The 26,118-nt window shown below is 44.3% G+C and overlaps 1 protein-coding gene across 3 annotated transcripts in view; it reads left to right on the top strand.

Annotated features, from left to right (window-relative positions):
• Positions 1–26,118, top strand: part of CAMKMT (calmodulin-lysine N-methyltransferase) — a 389,892-nt gene that overhangs the window by 355,141 nt on the left and 8,633 nt on the right. For all 3 annotated transcript variants that reach the window (XM_050951924.1, XM_050951927.1, XM_050951926.1), the window contains 3 exons: positions 1,514–1,588; positions 12,077–12,140; positions 25,965–26,096. In XM_050951924.1, the coding sequence (XP_050807881.1) occupies positions 1,514–1,588; positions 12,077–12,140; positions 25,965–26,096 (271 nt within the window). The remainder of the gene's footprint in view (positions 1–1,513; positions 1,589–12,076; positions 12,141–25,964; positions 26,097–26,118) is intronic.

Raw genomic sequence — 26,118 nt, 5'->3', positions numbered from 1 at the left:
GAGTTTGGGTGGAGCAAGTCAGGCTCTGGGAGGTAGTTTGGGTGCGGCATTTGGGCTCTAGGATGGGGCAGGGGGTTGGGGTACGGGGGAGGGTCAGGGAGTCGGTGCTTACTTCGGACAGCTCCCGAAAGTGACTGGCACACCCCTCTGGCAGTGGCTCCTAGGCGGAGAGTCCAGAGGGTCTCCATGCACTGCTGCCCGCAGGCATCGCCCTCACAACTCACATTGGCCACAGTTCCCAGCCAATGGGAGCTGCAGTGTTGGTGCTCAGGGTGGAGGCAGCACGTGAAGTCCCCCTCCCAAGGGACCACAGGCCGAGGGACCTGTCAGCTGCTTCAGGAAACGGCTGCTGCACTGCCATCAGCAGGGGGCCCCTTTTAAATTGCCCAGGCCCTGGGGCAATTACCCCCTTTGCCTTCGCCCCTTCCCCCCCAACCCCCCATCGGCAGGCCTGTAATTGATCCTCAGTTAAATATCAAGAATAGTGTGTGAATGGAAATGGCTTTTGACCAGAAGTAGGATAGAGCTGCTGGAAAACTGAGGGGTCTTTTTGGTCAAGACCCACACAAAATAGAGATAAGGATACACAAACTGACATAATCAGAATAGACCCTTCACCCCCCAATGCAAGTGTTTTACCCATAAATGTTTATCTCCTTTCTTTTCTGAATAACCAGAAAATGAAAAAAAGGGGAACAGATTCTGTTTAAAAGAGAGAGAGAGAGAGAGCTTTGAATCTTTGCATAGGGTAATGTTATACATGTTTCACAAATTCCAATGCTAATTACAGATTTTAATTGGAAGCAAAGTGCTGAAATTCTTCATGACAGCCACACAATACAGCCGCATTCATAAACAAAACAGAACTTTGAACATATGTGCATTTTTGGCTATTATTAAATGTCTTAGAATTAAATAACTTATCACCTATGAGAGAATAGGTGTTGACAGAGTCAGTACTGGTGTGTTTTTAAGCTTGCCTAAGGCAACATAGCTGGCATTGAAGTTAAGCTTGGCATTCTTTCACCCCCTCCCTTCTCCCTCAAGCCCAGGAGAATGCTCACTTCATCAATGAGACTTGTCTGCCAGACACAACAGAGATCCTTGAATTCGCTACATTTATTTTTCAATTTTGTATAGCAGTCAGATCAACAATGCTTTGATTTAACTATATGATACACAGGTGTTAAGGGCCAAAACATATAGAGCTATTCCATTGGCTCTGGTTCAGAATATACTATTTTTTGGTGATCTAGTAATGAGAAGCTGTATAGACTGTCTTTATGTTTGAATAAAGATATAGTTCTTCAGCTTCAAGATTTCAGAACTAAAGAAGATGCATAATAGTCAAGCATGTTTCAGTATTTTTGTATCTTTCTTTTAAAATGTGTATATATATATATATATATTTTAAAACAATTTTATATACCACATAACAATAATTTTAATGCTTTAAAAAAATCCAAAGATGAAAAAATGTAAGTCTAATTTTTTTAATCTTTTTTTCCTCCAGCGTTTTACGATGGGATAATGAGACAGATGTCTCTCAACTGGAAGGACATTTTGACATTGTTATGTGTGCTGACTGGTAAGTACATAAAAATCATAAAACTCATGTTAGAAAAAATAGCTTTGCTGGAGTAATTGTACTGTGCTGCTTGCTGATGGCTAAGCAAAGTCAACAAATGAAGCACAAAGCCACCTTAACCTCAACAAATTAATATTCATCTCCATGTGACAGTTATAAGGTAGTCTTCTATCACACAGTAACTTCTACCACATTATTTCCCAAAGATTGATTTTGAGAAGCATTTCCATTTTCTGGAATTGCCTCTGTTTCATGCTTGACGTATCAGTAAATGGACGACTTAGGCAAATTGCAAATAATTATGGCTCAGTGAGGAACAGTCTGGAGAAAAGGGAGTTTATCAACACAAACAGCTCAATTAGCTTACTTCTTAGGAAAGATCTGACTATTGATATAAGGGGATGAATATTTTGCTCCCCAGAAAATCTTTGCAGAGGAAAAAGATTTTCTAAATCTTTTTACATCACATTCTGTTTCTTAAATCAATTCAACAACAGTATTGATAAGCATAAACTGAAAATGGTGGTCACATTATTACACAGGTAAATATTGTTAATAATAAAAGAATGCTTAGTAAAAATTAGAGCACAATACTTAATATCTGACTGAGTGGCTTTATGTTAAAATCTAATATGGATTCTATTTAAATATATCAGTAGATTTGGCTGTGGACACAGACCAATTTTTGATATTGATGGTGCAGAATCATCATGTCCTCTGAGTGACTGCATGCCCACTTTCAAAACAGTGCATTCTTAATTATAAATGAAGAAAGCTAGAAAATGTAGGTGCGAGTTTCAGTTAAAAAGTGGGAAGATAATTTTAAAATAAATCTTTCCTTACATAATTCATGTTTGTTTTTGATTCTTTAAATTGCTGTAACAGAAAAAAATGTTTCTATTCTGAAGCATATCATTATTGTAAGAGTCCAAATTCTGAACATAATGACTTCACAGCATATTTGAATTCAGCAGTATTATGATTCTTACTAAGAAATAATTAGAAGGAAAAGGGGTGGAGGGATGGGAGAAACTGTTTATTGTCTTTCTAAACAATGCACTTTTAAATTGGCTTCTCAGAAACATTTTCACTGTGTTTGGTGGGGGAGGAGGTTGCTTTTGTTTTTTAAGAAAAAGACTTTTTTTTCAGAAAAAATATTGATTTTGTTTAAGGGGTAAAGAGTATTTATTCATCTTTCGTCCTTTACGGCTACCTACCTACTGAATGCAACAGTGCTTCCTTTCTGTTAGCATTTAATTTCATAAAAGTTCTTTGTTCCCAAAAAGGACAGAGATGGGTTTCTAACTAATCGCTGATAATATGCCTCAGAGATGCATCATCTGATTAAAATAAGGAGCTAAACAACACCATATGATTTCAGCAAGTAATTTAGTAAATGCCTTCCTCACCAAATATTAGAATGGATACTCCAGGTTTCATTGCACAGATGAAGTTAATGCTGGGCAGGATTAGATCAGATTAAGTATGAAAGTCAGATCAGAGTGCTGGCGGACATGAGCAGGAGGACAGTAGTCTTCTCGGAGGCTTAGACAAGGCTCACATATGGATGTTCTCCAGATTATGTGGGTGAAGCAAGGTCTTGCCAAGAGATTTAGAGTTAAATTTGTTCTTCACACAAATATCAAAACAACCTGGCTCTCGTATTCTTGATACTCACACCATGTCATCCTATTTGTACTGGGGAGAATAGCAGAGGGAGCCTGACTTAAGTCATTTTTTCATTAATATTCTTGCCTAATACTCTACTTACCCTGTTTGGAAATAGTGTATTTTCATTAGGAAACAAAGGATCATACATTACAGATAAAATACCTAATGCATTTTCAATTTTTGGGTTTTGTACATTCATTTTGAAGCATTTAAGATACAGGTAAGTGCATAAATATTTATATATTTTTAATAAATAGCTACATGAGGGTTCATTTGAAACACAGATTTTTATAACAATTTACCTTTGCATTTAATGCTCCTAATGCCAAAATGCAAATATACGTCCATTCTTCAATAAGCATGAAATCACTGTAATGTTTCTCACTTTTTAAAAATCATTGATTCAATAACAGAAACCAATAATTTATCTGATATGTTGCCAGAGTTAGTTAAAAATGTAGAATACATTTATCAAAGTGTCATCTTTTTATTTTCATGTTTTTCTCTCCCAAAGTAAAGAATCCCCTCAGAATTACTAGAGGTATTTTAGTTTTCTGAGTTTTGGGGCAGCCGTTCCAGAGGAAAAGAAATCACTTTCCATAGAGTTCTTCAGGTGAAACCTAAAGTATGCAGTGATAAAAATAGATAGACTATATTGCATTTAGACCTATCATATAGGTCACTGTCAGTTGATAAGATCTGAGATTAGAATAGAGAAATATAAAGCAAAAATCTGAGTTCAAATATTAGGTACATGAATAAAGTCTGTCTGGTTCTCTGAATAGCTAACCAGTGGTACTGCTTGATCCTATTTACATAAAAACAAGCTCTATTCATTCCAGACCCACACTGAGGTTCAAGTAAAAATATACATGATTACAACAAGCAGCAATTTGTTTATATTTTTAAATCATTCATAAACCTTGTGTGCAGGGGTGGAAAATAAGTTATTTCCCTGAACAGACAGCCTATTAGTTCACAGCTACATTTACTAGCCCAACTAGATTATAAAATAAATAAGAGGCAAACTGTGAAAGCTAGTTAGTTAACCATTCAGGATTTTGACAATAAAAATAGTTTCATGGTTCAGCAGTTCCTAAAAATAACTTGCAAAATGTCACCTTTGAGATAAAAACAAGGGGAAAATATTGGAGAGGCCATATCTGTGATAAAGTTGCTCTTGAAAAGACAATATACTGGAGTATTTTACTCTTGTGTCCCTAACCTCAGGCTCTTGTGGGGGGAAAAGGGGACTCCTCAGGCCCACAGGACTTTCAGTGGCACATGTCTTGGGGTGCAATAAATGCAGGCATAGGAATTGTAAAAGTGAGATTGAATAGAATAGAGGAGAGAGAAAGAGATGGGTCCACTCTGTACAGGCCACAAAGAAGACTCTTCTTAGGTTCTTGAGTGCCCCAGATTTCTGGGCTTACTGAAAATACAGGCTATATTATTTTGCTGATTAGATTTTAATTAAAATATAATTAAATGAGAGAGAGAAACCTGGGGAGGGTGAGACTGACATCAGGGTAAAGGGAAAAATCACTGGCCTTTCAATTTTCTGTTCTAAGCAGTTATGATTGGACTATAGGCTCAGACTAAACATATCCCATCATATCCCAGGCTAAATAGTCCCATCAAAGTCAGTGAGACTATTCCTGTGTCTAGGCACATGCATAAGTATTTGCATGATCAAAGCCTAGGGGCCCAAATCCACATTCCCTTCACTGCCAAATTTCCCCCTGAAGTCACTGAGGGGTGTGATTCTCTGGGAATGCAGGATTGAACTCCAGTTACTGATTGACTCCATGACATTGGCATGCACTATACTATATTTAATACACCTCTACCCTGATATAACGCTGTCCTCGGGAGCCAAAAAATCTTACCGCGTTATAGGTGAAGCCGCGTTATATTGAACTTGCTGTGATCTGCTGAAGTGTGCAGCCCTGCCCCCCTGGACCACTTTACCACGTTATATCCGAATTCGTGTTATGTCGGGTCACATTATAGAGGTGTATAAGAATTCCTTTCTACAGGAATGCAGTAAGATCTCTGTCCTTGAGTTTAGAGGAACATGTCATAGTTCATTTTAAGATTACCTTTGTACATGCATTTCAGTTGCAGTGAAATCTGATGGTGTGGAAATAAGAATTTTTATTTTTTTACCTAATAAATGTTTTTCAGAGTATGACAGCTCTACAGTTGAAGCCGTACAAAAAGATAAATGACTCTATAGATTAGATGCTGCACATGATTGTAAATCATGTCTGAAGTACCATCTGTAAACTATCCCATTGTGCTTAGCTTTTGCTGCATATGCAAAAGGAAAAGAGAGTTGACCTGATAACCTATAAAATATAAACATATGCCCACTGTTCAGAGGCACTAAGACCCAAGAAGATGGGGTAAAGTATATCAGCCTTAACCTTGTTTTTCTTTGTTGTAGCTTACCATTACTTCCACACAGTTTTTGTGTAAGCATTTTTTCTTTTGTTTTAATGGTAGGTTTTCTTAAAAGGAAAACATGCAGGAAAAAGTATTGTTTTAAAAAAATAAAAAGAAAAGATGGAGCTGATACTGGTGGCCTATAATTTCACACAGATGTAATACAATAACCACACTGGCTAAGAGCCAATAAGCCTGCTCCAGCTTCTTTACTTCTTGGACCAAACACTTCTGTCCTGACCTATAAAACATTTGCTGTTCCTATCCTGGGCCACTGCTATTAGAGACTTCCTATTACAGAAATCTGAGGCATTTTGTTATGTGGACAAAAATCCATTAGGAGCTTGATTAAGAAGACTACCAAATTTGAAGTGCGGTGTCCAGAAATGACAGACAAGAGTAATAGTGTACCACTTAGCTCAGGGGTTCTCGCAACAATTTTTTTGGTGGCCCCAGAGTGCACTGCATTGACACTTTTTCCTAAAATTATTTATTTTTCCTAAAGTTAATAAAGTAATATGCACATATATACATCCAAATCATTGTAATTTATTTATGTAAAGTTTTAGGTTTCTTTTTGCAGACTCAGTAGTAAAAATACTGTAATGCACAGTTATTTCTGTTCTTTACCGGACCTAACAGAATAGAAACACAAATAAAGAGCTTTGCACATTCTTGTCTTTTGTTTTCTTTTGCTTTTTTGGTAAAGTGGTTGCCTATACAAAAATTCTGAAGTAAATCTAAAAATGCTTTGACATAATAGAAGTCCAAACAATAATGAAAACCATATCTGGGAAGCTTGGGTCTGGGGAGGGGAGAGGACAGGAGGCATGCCTGCAGCTGGCCTGAGGCTTCTCCAGGCAAGTAGCGGGGCTCGGGGCTTTGGATGGCCTGGAGCTCCTCTGGCCAAAGGAGGTGGGCACTCTGGGCTTCGGCCAGCCTGGACCTCCTCTGCGCAGGTGTGTGTTTATGTGTGGGGTGGGGGAGGCATCATGGGGCTTCAGCCAGCCTGGAGCTCCTCTGCGCAGGTGTCGGTTTGTGGGGGTGGGGTGTGGGGGGGTTTTGGGGCTTCATCCAGCCTGGGGCTCCTCTGCGCTGGTGTGTGTTTGTGTGCAAGCGGATGGATCTCAGGGTTCATCCAGCCTGGGGCTCCTCCAGCCGAAGGGGGTGGGGTGCTCAGGGCAGCAGGCTTGTGGCTCCAGCCACAGAGGTGGAGGGGGGAATCTTGGGGCTCTGGCTGCTGGGGGGAAGGAGCATGGGCAGAAGGGGTGGAGTCAGGGGCTAGCATCCCCAATGGGGGGCTCCACCCGCTGCCCATGTGTCCATCACTCACCTTCTCATCCCCTCGCCCGCCGCTCACCTCTGGATCCCTCCTCAGTTCCCCACCCACCACTTGCCTCCTCTTACCCTCTCACCTGCTGCTCACTCTCCTGCCACAGACACCCCCCTGCCCCACTCACTGGGTGGCTCACCGCTCACCTCCTCACTCCCTTGCCCACAGTCAGACTGCTCGCCTCCTCACCCTGCTGCTGGCTCGCTGACAGACCCCCTCGCCCACCTCGTCACCCTGCTGCTGGCTCGTCGCCTGCCTCGCACATCCTCACCCCACCCCCACTCGCCTCCCACCTCCTCACTCTGCTGCTGGCTCACTGCTTGCCTCCTTACTCCCCCACCAGACCTCCCCCTGCCACTCGCCTCGCCGGTTGCCTCCTCACCCCCCACCTCCTCACTCCACCCCTGCTCACCTCCTCATGCTCCCGCTTGCAGTCACCCCCCCCCCCCACCTCTTCACCCTGCTGCTGGCTTGCCGCTCGCCTCCTTACTCCCCCGCCCGGGTCCCCCCTTCCCGCCGCTTGCTTCCTCATGCATCCCCCACCAGTCGCTCACCCCTTACTTGCCTCCTCACCTTGTTCCTTAAGCATTATGCATCCCACCTGTGTCTCCAGAGAGGCAGCACATGAAGGAGCAACAGGAGGGATGCATAATGCTTAAGGCTCTCACCGCCCCCCCCCCCCCACTGCCCAGGCCGCAGGGAAATTCTCTGGTGGCCGCATTTGAGAAATGATGACTTAGCTTCACTGAGAGGTGCTGAACCTGAAAAATTCTTTTTAGGGGCACAGTTTCAGCATGTAATGCTGGTAGCTAGCCACATAAATCCTATTGGTGTTAATATAGAAGTTGTGTGACTTAATCCCTATGTACGGTCCAAATCCTGTGCCAGTTCAAATCCTGTGCCAGCCCATATCCATGACACAGATCTTCCAACTGCTCCATCAGGCTTTGAGGTACTCGGAGTCTGCGCTAATGCTGAGGGGGTAGAAGCATTCTCTGGGATGGTTGCATAACACTAACATGGCCTCCCAGTCTATCCCTTCTCCAGGGTCTGAGTAGGTGGCTTTCTGAGTAACAGATTGGCAGCCAGGGTACTAGGTTACAATGTCAGTGGAAGCTGAGTCTTTAAACTATCCCGGGGGGGCGGAGGGGAGTAGAGAAGGGGCTGGGATGTACAGATATTCCATCCTATCTGACTTTCCCAAGCAAAAGTCCATCAGGGCTAAGTTTCCAACACTTACTCAAGCAATCAGAGAAGAGGACAGAGATACCCACTCCAGCTTCGCTTGCCCCAGTGGGTTGCGCAGTTAGGTTTTTAGCAGTTTGCATGTAAGGAATCCATTACCTACCTGTAAACTAGGACCAGGGTCTGTGTCATTAAGAAAACTTGCAAAGAGACAGTAGAGAACAGAGCTATGCAAAATGAATTTTACTTTAGGCAAACTCAGCAAAAAATCATGTTTTCACTTACTACTTTCCAAAAATAAAAAGAAAATACAATAATAAAGGAAAAAAATGATGTTTTTCCTCCTGTTATTCTCTTGTCAAAGATCTCAGCAAGTCTTATAAAGTCTTCAAGCATATGTTGGTTCAGGCTGGAAGAAAATTATTTATTTTTAAAGAAAGCTTTTTGGGTGGCGGTTTATACACCTGTATGCCACCTTTTTATCTTCGAGACAATTGAAGTCCTGATAAACTGGTGTGCCCTGCTGTCTATCCTTCTAGTGACCTACCTGAGGTGGATGTGATTAAAACTCCCAGCAGTCAGTAGAGATGTTCTCAGCAGCTTCAGTGATTTTTATTTAAATGAGTTTTTGTTCAAGTATTCCAGTGAAGTTAATTGAGGCTGAAGGATAGCCGTTGTAGCTATTGCAAATTATAAACAACTCATTTTTTGGCCCACCACTAGCTAGACTAATACTAGCCAACACCTGGTTACCTGGGCAGGAATTTCAGAAGGATGGTACAAGGAAAATGTTTTTCCAGCCAAGATCTATACGGCCCAAAATTCTTCAACAAAAGATGCTTCATGAAGACCTTACAGCAGAAGGGGCAGTGGTTATGATGCAGAGTCTTGAGTAAGAGGTGTCATATTTAGGAAAAATGAGAGGATCCTGAAGGCTTGGGGATCTGTATGTAGTTATCTGCTCATAATAAGTTCCTTTAACAAGTTCTTTCTTCAATTTGTATGTGAAATTTTATGATTAAATGTCGAGGATGTCCGGTATATATACATGTTACATGTTAGCTGTAAGTCCTTTCTAAACATTCAGCTTTCAGTATAAAATCCACTTTCACATCGCTCGCTATCACTTTAAAAATTCAGCAGATTCTTACTTGTTCTACTCCAGTGTGCAGCCACATGAAGGAAGTTGGGGCCCAGTCACTGGAAATGTGCTCGTCCTAACGCCACACAGAATGACCACAAACAGGATAGTGTGAGAGAAAGGGAATTGTCTCCCTCATTCTCTCCAGCGGTTGCATTGTTCTTAGGTGCAATTTTGGATTCACCACGTGAAGAAAACTCACGTGGCTACTTCTGAAGCTTTAAAAGCTTTATTTCTCTTGATGGTGGTTTCATGGCTTCAAAATAGTCCACAATCTTTCATGCCTCTGACAAGCAATTCCAGAGGCATCCCACAAATTCTGTAAAGTTCTGGAGCTTGCCTTGCAGGCCCAACTCCAGTGTAGTCTGACTGAACCCTACTCTACTCATTGAATCAGGAACAGACTCTTCAGCCTCTCAGTCAAACAGTGAATTCTTAATTTACTGCATCTCCTCTACTGAATTCTAATAAAACCTTTAAGAGTGGGGCTAACGGCTGCAGGGATTGGTAATGGGAAGTGATAGTTTTGTCACTTCTCAGATGCTCAGCCTCAGGAGTTGTTCTGAATTTCGCTATTGCCCGCAGCTCTATTTCTACAGTATTAAACCTTTCATTTTTTAAAAAGGACAATATTAGAAATTGAAGGTCTAAGGTATCTAAGGTACTTTTATGGTCTCCATGACAGTAGTATCTGGGCCCTTCATTATCTTTTATGTATTTATCCTCACAACACCCCTGTAAAGTACGGAAGTTTTACAGATGTGGCACAGAGAGACGAAGGTTCAGGTTCTCAAATGCATTTAACTCCCTAAGTCTTAGTCTACACAGTAATTAAATATCTATGGCTGGCCTGGTTCAACTGACACCAGCTCATGGAACTGTAAAATTGCTGTGTAGACATTCTGGCTCGGGCTGGTTTCTGTTTAGACATTCTGGCTCTGGATCCCACAGGAGGGGATGGGGGAAGTTTCCCAGAGTTCAGGCTCCAGCCCAAGCCCTAAGGTCTACACAGCAATTTTTAGCCCTGCAGTCTGAGCCTGTGAGCCCGAGTCAGCTGACTCAGGCCAGCTGCAGCTGGCTGTGGGTCTTTTGTTCCGACGTAGACGTGCACTTTGTAACTTTCCCAAGGTCACATAGAAAGGCTGGGGCACAGTAATGAATGGAACCCAGGTCTCGATTACAGGTCCCTAACCGCTGGATCATAATTCCACTCTATCCTTCCTCTAAGTCAGGCACCCAAATACTAATCTAACCTGATTTTCTGAATGCTTGGCACGTCTAGAAATCAGGCCACTTTGTGTACCCACTTTTTGGGTACATAACAGATGTGAAGTTATAGCCAAAGTTCCTAGTGCTGAGAGTTTTGAAGAAAACTCTTCATATGTGAACTGATTCAGGACTGTCTGCCTATATCTTCAGACACAGAAGTAATGAGACTGAAAACTTTGTGAACTGCCCTCTTCATATCAATGGGCTGTTGACTCTGAAACCTAATGATGATTTTAATATCAACATTATTAACTATGTTATTATTGATCATCTTAGCAGAAACATCTAGCTAATCTGGGATTGTGGGCAGAGTATAGGGTCATAGATGGTGTCTGAGTACACTGCCATCATTTTTTATTATCTTTCCTGCACCTTCTCTAATTTTTCAACTCGTCTGTTGTAACCATTTCCTCCTGCAGGGAGTTGGATGGAACTTCAGTAAAGTTGCTGAAATTAGTAAAAACTGTTGAAATTTGGAGGAAAAAATAACATTTTCTGTGACCTGCCTGTCTTAGTTCTTTAGACAAGAGTCTTTCCTATCTAGGTCACCAATATGAATGCAGGCCAGGTTAGTAATGACTGTAAAGCATTACCATCTGATGGCCATTCATGGGCCATGGAAACTGCACTTGCAATCTCAGTTCATCTCAAATACACAGCTATCTACAGATATCCAGTATGATTGGCACCCTTTTTGGCTGTCTCTGCACATACGCTAAGGAATTAATGGGCATGCAGAATGAAGTACCTCTCAGTTTTAGGGGTGGTCCCTCCAGAACAGTGCTGAAGCACATTGTTAGCACCTTGTGGGGAAGCTGTCTTTGCTGTACCATTCTGTGGGTAAATAGAGGACTCCAGTCTTGAGATATAACAATTCTGCACTGACGGTCTCTTTGTTATGTTTGAACAGTTCCTGTCACAGTGGGGCCCTGGCCTCTAGAAGCTACTGTAGCATAAATAAATAAATAAACTGACTATAAATATTTTTAAAGAAAAGGGGAAACACCTATAAGAGTAGGACACTAAGTGCAATGTAGGGTAAACTTAAAAAACAAACCAGTCCTCTACTTGGTAGTCAGACCTTTCTATACAAAAGAGCATGTGAAATGCTAACTTGGCATTACAGTATATTGATCCTGATTTCTGACAGCTGAGCTATTAAAAGACTAGTGTATATGATCAGTGAATTCCTGTCATATAAAGAACTCTTTCATGCCAATATTTTGGCTTTAGCTTTAGATAACATTTGTTGCAAGCTTCAGTTATGTTTGTTTGTTTGTTTTCTATTAAAAAGTACATGAATTGGAAGGCAATTTAGACCTCAGTTCCTCCTTTTCAGCATTGTGTAAACATATGTAATTAGCCTTGTACTTATCTGCATTAGTATCATTAGAATTGAAAACTCATTTTAATCTGGATTCTGTTCTCTTCTCAATGTCAGCCTGTTTCTGGACCGGTTCAGAGCTAGCCTTGTTGATGCAATAAAGAGATTACTCCAACCCAGTGTAAGTATGTTACTATTTTCTCCTGAACACTGGCTTCAGAATAATTAGTCTTTGCACAATGATTGAGAGAGTAATGGAATGGCAGGATTAATGTCATGTAATACTTTAATACTTATTATGTCCAACTTCAATTGAGTCTTCTAATCTATCAGATTCTTTCCTAATCATAAACTAGGGAACTTCTTATACTTGGCCTTCTGATAAGGAACACAGTGGGTAGTAAAATAAATGAAACCGCTTCAAAGATAGCATGAGATTATTTTTATCAAAGCGTTTCTTGAGTATTTTCCTTTGATAACAATGTCTTCATATTAAAGTAAAAGTACAGTATTGAAAGTTTTTATGTTAGCTTCTGTCATTTATAATCCCTTCAAGAGTAACCTTTGCCTCTGTGTATATATTTATTGTGAAAGAACATTTTTCTTTTCATTTCTGTTTATATTAAATGAATAAAACCCTTAAATATATCTATAGCACACAACTTGTTTTCTCCATGAAATAAGCCATGTATTTACATATTATAAATGTTAGGGCAAATTAAAGTGAGGCACTGTATGAAATGCTATACATATTTCTACATTTATATATGTGAGTGAGCAAATTCCTATGTACATATAAAAGCTTAATCTGCCAGGCTGTTATACTAAACTAGGAAGACCTAGACTCAAAAGAAGGAATTAATATGCATATACTTAAAATAAACTTTAATCTCAAGAATTAAAAGCCCCAGTTCTGCACTATAAAATATACATGGTGAATGCTTTCCATAGGCATTCAAAACAGGATCTAACTGCTTGCATTTAACATGCTAATCTTCCATAAGGGAAACCTCCCATTTTAACATGAAAATCAATGCATGTGAACAAGGCTTTTTCTAAACTGTATTTTAAAAACTCTATTCTGCTTATTTTTCATATTACAAACAATTTCCTCTATTAAAAAAATAGACACATAGACACAAACCTGAGAAGACATAAGAGTCAATAATTTTAGTCACGTAAGTAATCCCATTCACTTCTAAGCGTGACTGGAGTTCTATTCCTGCCTTTGTCACAGACTTCATCTGTGACCTAGGGCAAGTAACTTAGGACTAAATTGTTGTATTGCATGTAAACCAGTGGGGCTGTGTCCCCAGAAGCAGAGGAGGAATGTGATCACCATGAAACCATTGGACTGTTTGCAATATGAGCACTCTCTACCTAGTGAGGCCAGATCTGTTGGTGGCGTGGAAGGATGATCATTGCTTTGTCCTCTCCCTGCCCCTTCCGGGGAAGCTAGCATTGCTAGCCTTAGTGTCTGGTCCCTGCATGAGTGTACAAAGTAAGGAGCAGGAGCTCTTTTTTTCCTGCTGCCCCAGTTTTGTGCACCTCTCTAGATTCTGGTCACAGTGTATCCCTTAACCTCTCTCTTGGTGTCTCAGTTTCCTATGTATAACATGGGGATAATACTATTTACGTCAAAGGGGTGTTGTGAGGTTTAACTCATGGTGGGTCCAGTTCAGTAAAGCATTTAAGCATGTATTTAACCCCATTCCTGTTCGGCAAAGCATTTATGTGAAATCTCAGATTCCACTGAGCCAATGGGACTTTTACACATGCTTGACTTAGTCATCATTCTAAACAATGTTATTTACATGTAAGGAAAAGCAAAATGAACTAATTCTTTCATCAGTTATAATAATTAATATTCAGTTTCAGAGTAGCAGCCGTGTTAGTCTGTATCCGCAAAAAGAACAGGAGTACTTGTGGCACCTTAGAGACTAACAAATTTATTTGAGCATAAGCTTTCGTGGGCTACAGCCCACTTCTTCGGATGCATGGAATGGAACATATATTGAGGAGATATATATACATACAGAGAGCATGAAAAGGTGGGAGTTGCCCTACCAACTCTAAGAGGCCAATTAAGTAAGGAAAAAAAAATTAATATTGTAGCCCTAAAATATGAGTCTAAGGCACAAGCTACCATAGCATTTCATAGGTTTTCTTTAAGTTCAGTATTACCCTTTCTCTTAAATCCTTTACATTAATTAGTCTGTTTCAACCAAGAAAATCACCATTTACTTACAGTTTATGTGTGGCCAAGCTGATAAAGACGCAAGTCAGAATTACATCTACATGGAAAATAAGAACCGTCTTTAATAGCATCAAGGTGAACCAGCAGCACACATTAGAGATACAAGAGTTTCATGTTGTATGTTAAGCCATATATCATCACATTATTCCTTCTATAACTTTTAATAAAGGACTTCAGGGAGAATAATGGACAATAAAGCTAAAATGAAAATTGAGGTAAGCACAAAATATGGGTATCCCTGTTAAGTTGACTGAAGGGGGAATTCAGCATAAGCAATAAATCCTAATTTACCTTTTAGAAAAAGTCTTTCCCCTCCCTTTGTGAAATCCCTGGCACTTCCTGATTCATTAAGCACATCCCAAGACCTCTCATTCTTTGATACCACGAATCTTCTAATATAAGTATTATCAGTGATTCACAGAATGATGCATTCTGGGACATCTTTAATATTGTCGAGAAATACCAGCAGATTCCATGGAGTGGGAAGGAGAATGTTTTTTTAAAAATCCATGTTTTTTGGATGATAAATCACATAGACTAACATAACCCTTTCTGAGTTTAGCTGACTCTCCCAAAAATCCTTTCCCATACTTGGATCCAGATGGTAGTCCCTTTTGTCTATTTGGAAATGAGAACTACAATGAAGAGTCATAGATAAGGCACAAGGGCACATAATAATTATACAATAAATTATTTCCTTGCTGTTGGAATTCAGTTATAAGAAAGACATTCTGTAGCACATTGTAACAGAGGGAAAACTAGAAACAAATTTGAGGAGTTTGATCAGCAAATTGTGTTCCATACAGCAATGCTACATATTTTATAATAAACTTCTCATTGATAATAGAATGGTTCACAAATGGCTGTGTGACACCAATTCCTTAGCAACACAGATGTCAGGCACTGGAAGTCAAGGATGTAATGTAAACTGGCATTATTCGTACTTAAATACTATCTTTAAACTGCAACCAACAGGTTGTCTTTCAAATTCTGATTTAGAGGGCTGGTGTATAAGTAGGGTACACCAAGAAAAGGTACAGTTCTTCTTCGAGTGATTGCTCATATCCATTCGAGGTAGGTGTGCGCGCTGCGCTTGCACGTTTGCCGGAAACTTTTTACCCTAGCAACTCCAGTGGGCCGGCAGGTTGCCCCCTAGAGTGGCGCCACTATGGCACTAGATATATAACCCTGCCGGCCCGCCCGCTCCTCAGTTCCTTCTTACCGCCGTGTCGGTTGCTGGAACTGTGGAGTGCGGCTTGCTGTCCTCCACGTACCTAGCTCTCCTGTACTCTGTTCGTAGTCGTAGTTGTAAATAGTTTTATAGATAGTTTGAAGTAGTGTATTAGTTAGTTGTTTATTATATATAGTTGTTTAGCTTGTTCGCGGGTGGGCCATTGCCCTTCCCGGCGCCCGGCACCGGGCTCATGCCTGGTTTGCCGGGCTTCAAGCAGTGCTCGGCATGCAAGAAGCCGATGCCGACTAGCGATCCCCACGACGCGTGCCTCAAGTGCCTGGGGGAATCGCACATCAGTGAGAAGTGTCGTATATGCAAGGCCTTTAAGCCTCGCACAAAGAAGGAGAAGGATCAAAGACTCCGCGCTCTCCTAATGGAAGCGGCACTGACTCTGGCACCGGCGGCGCAACTGGCCACTTCTACTCCGGCACTGGACCATGCCGGCACCGGCAAGACTCCCCGGCACCGTCCATCCCCGGCACCGGGAGCAGATCCAAGACCCTCGACGTCTGCAACACCATCGAGGCAGGCTCGAGTGGAACGCCCGGCATCTACCTTGGCCGCGGCACCGCCTGCAGGGCTGCTGTCGACTCCGGGTCCGGAAGGTCCGTCGAGTCCAGCCCCTCCTAGCTCCCCCTTGAGATCAGGGGTCGAGCGGTTAGTCCCATCTACGCTGGAGACCTTTGCCTCAGCACGGGACTGGATAGCGCTCACGGAGCCATCGCAGCCTCAGACCACGGCACCCCCGGGACGGGTAACCTCCAGAGGCAAACCAATGCTGAGAGCGCTGTCTCCGGAGTCCCGGCACCGATCGCCCCGGAGACATGAACGCTCGTGCTCGGGGCGCCGCTCGCAGTCCCGGCACCGTTCTCCCCGGCGGTACCAGTCGCACTTGCGGCGCCTATCAGCATCTGCACGGTCCCGGTCTGGCTCCTCTTACCACCGGCACCGAGACTCTAGGAGCCGTTCACCTCGGCGTTCAGCTCCTCGGTCGACCTCCCGGCACCGAGCCAGTGGTAGGTCCCGATCCCGGTCGACCTCCCGGCACCGCGTCGGTGGCAGGTCCCGGTCCCCACTCCCATCCCGGCACCGCGCTGATCGAAGGTCGCGGTCCTGCTCTCGGCACCGGCCTCGAGGCAGATCCCGATCCGGATCCCGGCACCGACTACCATGCCGTTCCCGGTCCCGATCCCGGCACCGATACGGGTTGCGGCACCGATCCTCGGCACCGAGGAGAGCGTCGGAGTCGGCATATGGAGAGGTCTATCAAACTGGCTCAGCGCCTCCGTGGCCTTCAAGGGAACCATCCGTGTCCTCTCAGGCAGAGAGCGCCTATGCGTTGGGCCAGGACAGACACTCGGCCCTGTTTCAGGACCCTCCACCTCAGGAACGAGGGCCTCAACAGTGGGGGTTTTGGACCCCATGGGAGTACCGCCAAGCCCAGGGTCCACAACATATTACTCCCCACCCTGCGGCGGAACGCAGGCCACCAGAGGCAACGGTGTCTAGACCCCCTCCCTCCCCGGAAGCAGAAGACAGGTCCAGCCACCAGGACCCAGAGCTCCTTCCAGTGACGGAGGTGCAGCCCCAGACAGAACCCCCCGTGGACGCTCTGTTGCCAGGGGTTTCCTCGTCGTCTTCCCCGGATGAGGCAGTGGCGGGTACCTCGTCCTCCAGCCCTCCCCCTCTAGATCTTAGGGCACACCAGGACCTCCTCCGACGAGTGGCACAAAACCTGGACATTCAAGCAGAGGAGGTCTCTGAAATCGAGGACCCGGTGGTGAGCATCCTCTCCGCCGATGCGCCCACCAGAGTGGCCCTGCCTTTTATCAAGACTATTCAGGCCAGTGCCGCTACTATCTGGCAGTCACCGGCCTCCATCCCTCCGACCGCTCGAGGAGTACATGGAGGCCGGTGGCTCCAGGAAGTACATGGCCCCCTCGAAGGGCTATGAATACCTGCACATTCACCCAACACCCTGCTCCCTTGTGGTCCAGTCGGTGAACGACAGGGAGCGCCACGGTCAAGAGGCCCCGGCACCCAAGTCGAAGGAGGCGAGACGGATGGACCTCCTGGGCCGCAAGGTCTATTCAGCGGGGGCGCTACAGCTCAGGGTCTCGAACCAGCAGGCCCTCCTTAGCCGCTACTCCTTTAACTCTTGGGTAGCGGCGGGAAAATTTGCAGAGCTGTTACCACAGGACGCCCGCCAGGAGTTTACCACCATCCTGGATGAGGGCAAAAAGGTAGCGAGGACCTCGCTACAGGCCTCCTTAGATGCTGCGGACTCGGCCGCTTGGACCCTTGCCTCAGGGCTTACGATGCGCCGAATTTCCTGGCTTCAGGTCTCTGGCCTTCCACCAGAGCTCCAGCATACGATCCAGGACCTCCCCTTCGAAGGCCAGGGCCTGTTTTCCGCTAAAACAGACCCCAGACTAAAGGACCTTAAAGACAATAGGGTCATAATACGGTCTTTGGGGATGCATACGCCTGCGACACAGCGCAGGCCATTCCGGCAGCAGAACCAACAACAGCAGCGTCGACCGTATCCTCAGTTCCGTCCGCGGCAGGACCTCACTAGGCGCCGCGGCAGGAACAACTGACGCAGACAGTCGGATGGCCAAACGGGGCAAAACCAAGGCTCCGCCAAGGCCCCTCCTGGACCCAAGCCTTCATTTTGAAGGTGCGCCCGAGGGCGCAGTACCAGTTTCCCCTCCGGATCCTTCCCCGCAGTTTTCCAACCGTCTTTCATTTTTCCTCCCAGCGTGGACCCAAATAACATCGAACCGTTGGGTCTTGCGTACTGTGCAGGCCGGTTATCGCCTGCAGTTTTCATCGCCCCACCCCCCACCATCCTCGTCCCTCTTCAGGGACCCCTCTCACAAGCAATTCCTCCGTCAGGAGGTGCACACGCTCCTCGTCAAGGGAGCCATAGAGGAGGTTCCAGAGAGCGAGAAGGGCAAGGGGTTTTATTCCCGCTACTTTCTAATCCCCAAGTCCAAGGGGGGCCTCAGGCCTATCCTCGACCTGCGGGGACTCAACAAGTATATGGTGAAGTTGAAGTTCCGTATGATATCCCTTGGAACCATCATCCCATCCCTGGATCCCGGAGACTGGTACGCCACCCTCGACATGCAGGACGCTTACTTCCATATCGCCATATTCCCCCAGCACAGGCGTTTCCTCCGCTTTGTGGTCGACCGCCCGCATTACCAATTTGTGGTCCTCCCGTTTGGCCTCTCTACGGCCCCGAGGGTGTTCACGAAATGCATGGCAGTCGTCGTCGCACACCTTCGGCGCTGCCGCATTCACGTGTTCCCTTACCTCAACGACTGGCTGATCCGGGGCACATCGGAGCTGCAGGTCCGCGACCACGTCCGCAGGATCAGCAGCCTCTTTGCTGCCCTAGGCCTCGTGATCAACGTGGACAAGTCTACTCTGCTCCCCTCGCAGAGGATAGAGTTCATCGGAGCCGTTCTGGACTCTACCCTAGCCAGGGCCTTGCTACCCTTGCCCAGGTTCCAGTCGCTGTCGGCCATCATTCTGCGCTTGCAGGCGGCCCCGCTGACCTCTCTAAGAACATGTCTGGCCCTCCTGGGCCATATGGCGGCCTGTACGTTCGTGACAGCGTATGCCCGACTCCGCATGAGGCCTCTTCAATCTTGGCTCATCGCGCAGTACCGGCCGGCCAGACATTCATTGGACACAGTTGTCACCATTCCCCAAAGGGTACTGGACTCCCTTCGGTGGTGGCTGGACCAGTCCGTAGTCTGTGCGGGGCTCCCGTTTCATCCGCCCCAGCCCTCGGCATCCCTGACTACGGACGCCTCAGATCTGGGCTGGGGGGCGCACTGCGGCGCCCAAAGAACTCAGGGCTTGTGGACCCCTCAGGAGCTGGACCTCCACATCAATATACGGGAGTTGAGAGCGGTCCGTCTTGCTTGTCAAGCGTTCGTCCATCACCTTCAAGGTCGTTGTGTCGCGGTGTTCACCGACAACACGACGCCCAGTTTCTACATCAACAAGCAGGGCGGCACCAGGTCCTCTCCCCTATGTCTCGAGGCGATGCGTCTCTGGGAGTTTTGCATAGCCCATGCCGTTCACCTTTCCGCATCCTATCTCCCGGGAGTACGAAACACTCTAGCGGACCGACTGAGCAGGTCCTTCCGCTCGCACGAGTGGTCCCTCCGTCCAGACGTCGCCCTCTCACTCTTCCAGAGGTGGGGTCGTCCCCAGATGGACCTCTTCGCGTCCAGGGAGAACAGGAAATGTCGAGCATTCTGCTCCTTTCAGGGTCGGGAGCCCGGGTCTATAGCGGATGCCTTCCTGATCCCATGGGCGACCCACCTGTTTTACGCGTTCCCTCCCGTTCCACTGATACACAGGGTTCTCCTCAAGGTGCGCAGAGACAGAGCTCGGGTGATTCTCATAGCCCCAGCGTGGGCCAGACAACATTGGTACCCCATGTTGCTGGACCGCTCAGTAGCCAACCCAGTTGCCCTGCCCCTGCATCCGGACCTGATCACCCAGGACCACGGCAGGCTCTGTCACCCGGACCTTCCGTCTCTGCACCTTACGGCATGACTCCTGCATGGTTGACAGGCTCCGAGTTACGCTGCTCTACCCCGGTTCGGGAGGTTCTCCTGGGCAGTAGAAAGCCTTCCACCAGGGCTACTTACTCAGCTAAGTGGAAGCGTTTCTCCTGTTGGTGTTCGGAGAAAGGTCTTCTCCCTATGGAGATTCCCATCACCACTATTCTAGACTAATCTGGTCCCTCAAGGCCCAGAGTCTGGCGTTGTCGTCCCTCCGGGTCCACCTAGCGGCTATCTCCGCGTTTCATCCTGGAGTGGATGGGTGTTCTGTCTTCTCCCACCCTATGGTGGTGAGATTCCTGAAGGGGCTGGAGCGTCTCTATCCACAGATCCGCCCTCCTGCCCCTTCATGGGATCTCAACCTGGTCCTAACTCAGCTCATGGGTCCTCCATTCGAGCCGTTAGCTACTTGCTCCCTGCTCTATCTCTCATGGAAGACCGCCTTCCTAGTGGCCATCACCTCAGCTAGACAGGTGTCAGAACTACGGGCCCTCACAGTAGATCCCCCGTATACGGTCTTCCATAATGACAAGGTGCAGCTGAGACCACACCCGGCCTTCCTTCCCAAGGTGGTCTCAGCTTTCCACATTAACCAGGAGATCTTCATCCCCGTCTTTTTCCCAAAGCCCCATTCGTCCTGCAGGGAGCAACAGCTCCACTCGCTAGATGTCCATAGGGCGCTAGCATTTTATGTGGACAGAACCAAACCATTCCGCAAGTCCCCCCAGTTATTCGTGGCGGTAGCGGACCGGGTCAAGGGGCTACCGATTTCCTCGCAGAGGATATCTTCCTGGGTTACCTCCTGTATCAGGACCTGTTATGACCTGGCCCACGTTCCGACGGGCCGTGTGACTGCTCACTCCACCAGAGCACAGGCATCATCGCTGGCTTTCTTTGCCCGCGTGCCAATCCAAGAGATTTGTAGGGCGGCGACCTGGTCATTGGTCCACACATTCGCTTCCCATTACGCCCTGGTTCAGCAGTCCAGAGATGATGCGGCCTTTGGCTCTGCAGTGCTCCAGGCCGCAACTTCTCACTCCGACCCCACCGCCTAGGTAAGGCTTGGGATTCACCTACCTGGAATGGATATGAGCAATCACTCGAAGAAGAAAAGACGGTTACTCACCGTTGTAACTGTTGTTCTTTGAGATGTGTTGCTCATATCCATTCCACACCCGCCCTCCTTCCCCACTGTCGGAGTAGCCGGCAAGAAGGAACTGAGGAGCGGGCGGGCCGGCAGGGGTATATATCTAGTGCCATAGTGGCGCCACTCTAGGGGGCGACCTGCCGGCCCACTGGAGTTGCTAGGGTAAAAAGTTTCCGGCAAACGTGCATGCGCGGCGCGCACACCTACCTGGAATGGATATGAGCAACATATCTCGAAGAACAACAGTTACAACGGTGAGTAACCGTCTTATTTATGGGTGCTGCAGTATTGAAAAGCCAAAGAACCTGCATTGCTGCAGAATTGTTAAGAATTCAGGCATCTTGTAGAATTTATGTTGTTTTACTTCAGAAACTAACGACAACTTACTGCATGATTTCAAGACCTCTGGTTATAGCTAAAAACGCTATGAATGTAAATGAATTAACTCGGGGCATAATTCTTCTTCACACTAAGGCCACTTTGCACTACTCTGACAGTGTAAAGCGACCATAAATTACATTTACACTGACTTCAAAGCCCTTTAGCAGTGCCAGAGCAGTGTAAAGTGGCCACAATGTGACTGAGAATTAGGATGTGTCTATACTTAAAATGCTACAATGGCTGTAGTCCACCTCCCCAAAAGATGATAGCTAGCTCAAGGGAAGTATTCTTCTACTGACCTTGAACTGTCTACACTAGGGGTTAGGTCAGCATAGTTGCATCTCTCAGAGGTGTGGAGTTTTCATACCCAAGACATATAGCTTTGCTGATGTTAGTTTTCAGTGTAGCCTATCCCTTAGGCTCTCAGTTTTTATATTGGCAAATTTCTTTTGAATGGATAGGTTTTAATTTAATGCCAATAAATAGCTTTATTTTACCACTTTTTTTGCTTGCATTGAAATATATTTTTAATTTCACTGTCAGAACTTTCATTTGCTTGTAAATTTCCTTAATAACATTGTGGTTATTTAGGCTCTGATGCAGCAATGGTCTGTTCCTGTGGAGCCCTAGTGAAGTCCATGGAACTCTGCGTCAACGTAAGATTCTGCCTGAACAGAGCAGGCAGGCTTGGGACCTTAATAACTAGTGACATATAAACCAGTAATTAGTTACAGGGACAATCATCTTGAAAATCACACTTCTGGCTTGTTTTTATCTACTTGCACTACAGTAACACCTAAGATCATTATAACTGAAAGAGATTACAGAGGTGGAAATATTTTTTCTATTTTTTCAATTTTTCACTTCTTGCATTTGCTAGCACTTTGGTCCTAATTCAGGAAAACATTTAAAATTAAGCAAGTGCTTAACTTTAAACACACTTCTTGAATTGGGGCCTTTGCGTCTAACCAATTTCCCTTCTTCCCCTATATGATCAGTCAATTCCCATTGTTGTTTTTGTTTAGGAATAGAAGAGAGAGAAACATTTATTTTTTAATTAGCAGAAGGGCTCAGGTCATTTTATCTGAAGCTACTTTTTAACCCATTTTTTAAAATTGCCAAAAATTCAAGATTGTAGTGTTCTTTTAATAGACCAAAGAACAAAGTTGTTATTGGTCTAACAAAGCAATTAACCACAATACCTACCTGTTTTGAAGGGATTACTCTAGTTATAATCCTAATCAATGATTTGTTGTAGCATTTATAAGTTAAGGACCAGATGCTCTGCTAGAGTAAATTGGGATAGACACATTGAAATCAATTGAGCTATCCTGATTTACACCAGGGGAAGCTTTGGCCTGAAAAGTCAAATGTACCATGATTTAGATCAAATGTTATTCACATTTTTGAAGTTGTAATGTGTTATACAACTTTTCAACCCAGTTCAGATAGGTTTTTATTATGGTGTTCAGTACTAGTATGTTCATTCTAATACATTTTTTCTGATTTAATTTGAAAGGGACTAGTCGACATAGAATGTGAAAGGGAGTGTCTTCATAGAAAGCTGAGTCTAATTTTAAACTGTACTGATAGCATTATTGTGTGAGTATTGCATTCTCATAAAAATTGCTGGAATGTGGGCTGAGGGAAACAGTATGCTGGGGTCTGGCTGTGGCCAATCTTCCATACAAGAGGTTCTGCCTTTCTTTCCATGTGCTAGCTAGTGTGTTCTGCAGTCAGCAGGCTCAGACCCTGAGTGGAGGAAGTGCTTTGCAAACAGTACCCCAGTGGTGAAGGACCTCAAGAAGATAATGAGTTCCAAAGGGTGTCCCTGTCTTCTGTAACATAGAGCATTAGCAGGATGCGGAGATCTTCAGGAGATCCCCCTGAAGAGAAGACTATTTAAACGTGTGACATTGAAGAGTGTCATGTGATGCTAAAACTTTAGGAAGGTTTGGCACATTTCACTCTGATTGTGCATTTCCTTTTGTTTAATGTTTTACATCATAATCTGGGCTCATATTCTGAACTAAACTTTGCCAGAGCAATGCCACTGACTTTCTCTGCACCCAGTTACACCTTATTGTTAGTCATGGAATAACAGAAAAAGTTTAAAAAGACTTCTTAGGTCCACTAGCCCATCTCTTTGCTGATTGAGGATTATTCCTAACATTTTCTAGTGCACTGTCAGATCTAATCTGAACTCTCTCCAGAGTTGGGGCAGTCACTCCTTAACTTGGGAGACTATTTACTGTTTTGTAGAGGATGTTACTGTCTTGCTGTGAGGATGTTTCCTTGATATCTGACCTAAACATTCCTTTTCTTAATTTCATCCCCTCATTCCTACTTATACCTTAACATACTATGCTAAGTAGTTCCCTCCTTAGTATTTAACTTCTTCAAATATTTGTAGACATTGTTCTTGTTCATCTTAGTTGTCACATAGCCTAGCTAACCATATATCAGTCCCTCCAGCCGTTCCCCTCACCACCACTACACCCTCTCTTCTGAACTCCTTTGAGTTTCTGGTAATGTGGTTCCCAGAACTAAACCCGAAGTATCAGGGTTGCCTAGAGTTGTAGAAAGAGAGGAAGAATAGTCCAGTGGCTAGGGCACTAGCCTAGTCCATAGGAGACCTGAAGTCAAGTCCCTGCTCTGCCACAGACTTCATGTGTGACTTTGGGCCAGTCACCTCGGCTCTCTGTGCTTCAGTTCCCCCCTCTGTAAAATGGGACTACCTTATGGGGTGTTAGAGGATAAATACATTGCAGAGTCTGAGCTGCCACATAGGTGCCTTAGCTATCTATTTAGATAGAAACTTCATTTCCATGATGTGTTGTCTCTGAATATGTGTGTATGCATCCCAAAGTTACATGATCCCCATTACACTGCAAGAACATATCTAATTTGATATCCACTGTCACCATTAAGTATCTTTCAGTGTTACAGCTTTCCAGGATCCTTCCATTCTCTTGAATTGTTCTGACCACTTTTTCCCCAGACATTCTAGCATACATTTCTCAAGCTGGTTATCAATTTGTTATGTCCTGCTAATTTTTCTAACTTATCTAGATCTCCATATATTATTTCTTTGTCTCCTTGGGATTACTGCACCCACCTCTCAATTTAGCATAATCTGTGAATTTCATTAACATGCTTTTTAACCTCCCATTAGTATCAATGTTAAATAAAACAGGACCTACCACTGAACCTTGCGGCACCCAACCAAATAGCTTCCTTCAGTTCAATACATGGTTGTTTAATGTTAACCTTTGTTTACAGTGATTCAGCCAGTTTTCATTCCATGTGACAGAATTCATATTGAGCCAATTTGAATTAATTTTACAAGCAAGATTTCAAGAGATGCTTTTGCAAGTGCCATAGCCTCTGGACTAAAATTTAGTGTTGCTGTGGGGGCAGAGGAAGAGTGTCTAAAATCCATCATGTCAGAATAAAGTATTTTGTGTTCTCTTTATACAAAAGGATGAACAAAAATTTAGTTAATGGACCTTATTGTATTGCCCAGACATGAAAAATGGCGAGATCATCTTGAATGATTCAATATTTCTATGCATTAACATTTTTGTTGGCAATGTTATTGTAGTCTTGTTGGTCCAGGATATTAGAGACAAGGTGAGTGAGGTAATATTTTTAATTGGACCAAGCTCTTGAGCTTACACAGAGCTCTTCTTCAGGTCTGGGAAAGGTCCTGGGGACTGAAGGTCCTTTCCCAGACCTGAAAAAGAGCTCTATGGAACTTGAAAGCTTGCTGCTTTCACCCACAAAAGTTGGTCCAATTAAAGATATTATCTCACCAATCTTGTCTCTCTGTATGAACAGTAAACTGTGTTTGAAATGTGATTTGCAGATATTGGGCCAAATTGTTGAGGTGCACAGGTGGTGTAAAGTACATATTTTTATACGAAGATTGAGTTTGATTCTCCTCTAACTTCTGCTGCTTTTACACTGTTATAATTCCAAAGGGATATTCCTAATTTACCCGAATGTAAGAGAGATGAAAATTATTCCTAGTGTTTGTATGATGGCTTGCTAAATTAAACTGATGGATTTTGCACTGTATGTATGTGATAAATGATTTTTCTGTGTTTTATTTAAATAACACAGAATAACAGGTATTGTGTGAAAAGGATCAAACTTATTGCAGTTGGCCATTTTCAGATGAAAATGTTTATTTGCGGTCTTCTATTTTGCGGCCCTTTAATCACAGAAATCATGCACATTCTGAATAGTTAGTTTTATGAATACAATATAAATGCTTTTCCCAGGGAAAAATTACTTTTTTCAGCAGGAATATATTAAAAGATTAGTCAGGAGTATGTTATATCTGGTTCCTTTCCAATTTTAAAAATGTGTAAATTCTCTTTTTAATGTTCTAGGGGAAAGCAATGGTATTTGCTCCACTCAGAGGAAATACTTTAAACCAGTTTTGCAATCTAGCTGAAAAAGCTGGTTTCTCTGTCCAAAGACATGAAAATTATGATGAACATATTTCAAACTTCCACTCCAAGGTTAGTTTTCTGCTTGTGTTAG

The sequence above is a fragment of the Gopherus flavomarginatus genome, chromosome 4, assembly GCF_025201925.1.
Source record: "Gopherus flavomarginatus isolate rGopFla2 chromosome 4, rGopFla2.mat.asm, whole genome shotgun sequence".
In the NCBI taxonomy this organism is placed as follows: domain Eukaryota; kingdom Metazoa; phylum Chordata; order Testudines; family Testudinidae; genus Gopherus; species Gopherus flavomarginatus.
The sequence above is the reverse complement of the archived record's forward strand: the minus strand, read 5'-3'. Positions and strand labels throughout refer to the sequence as shown.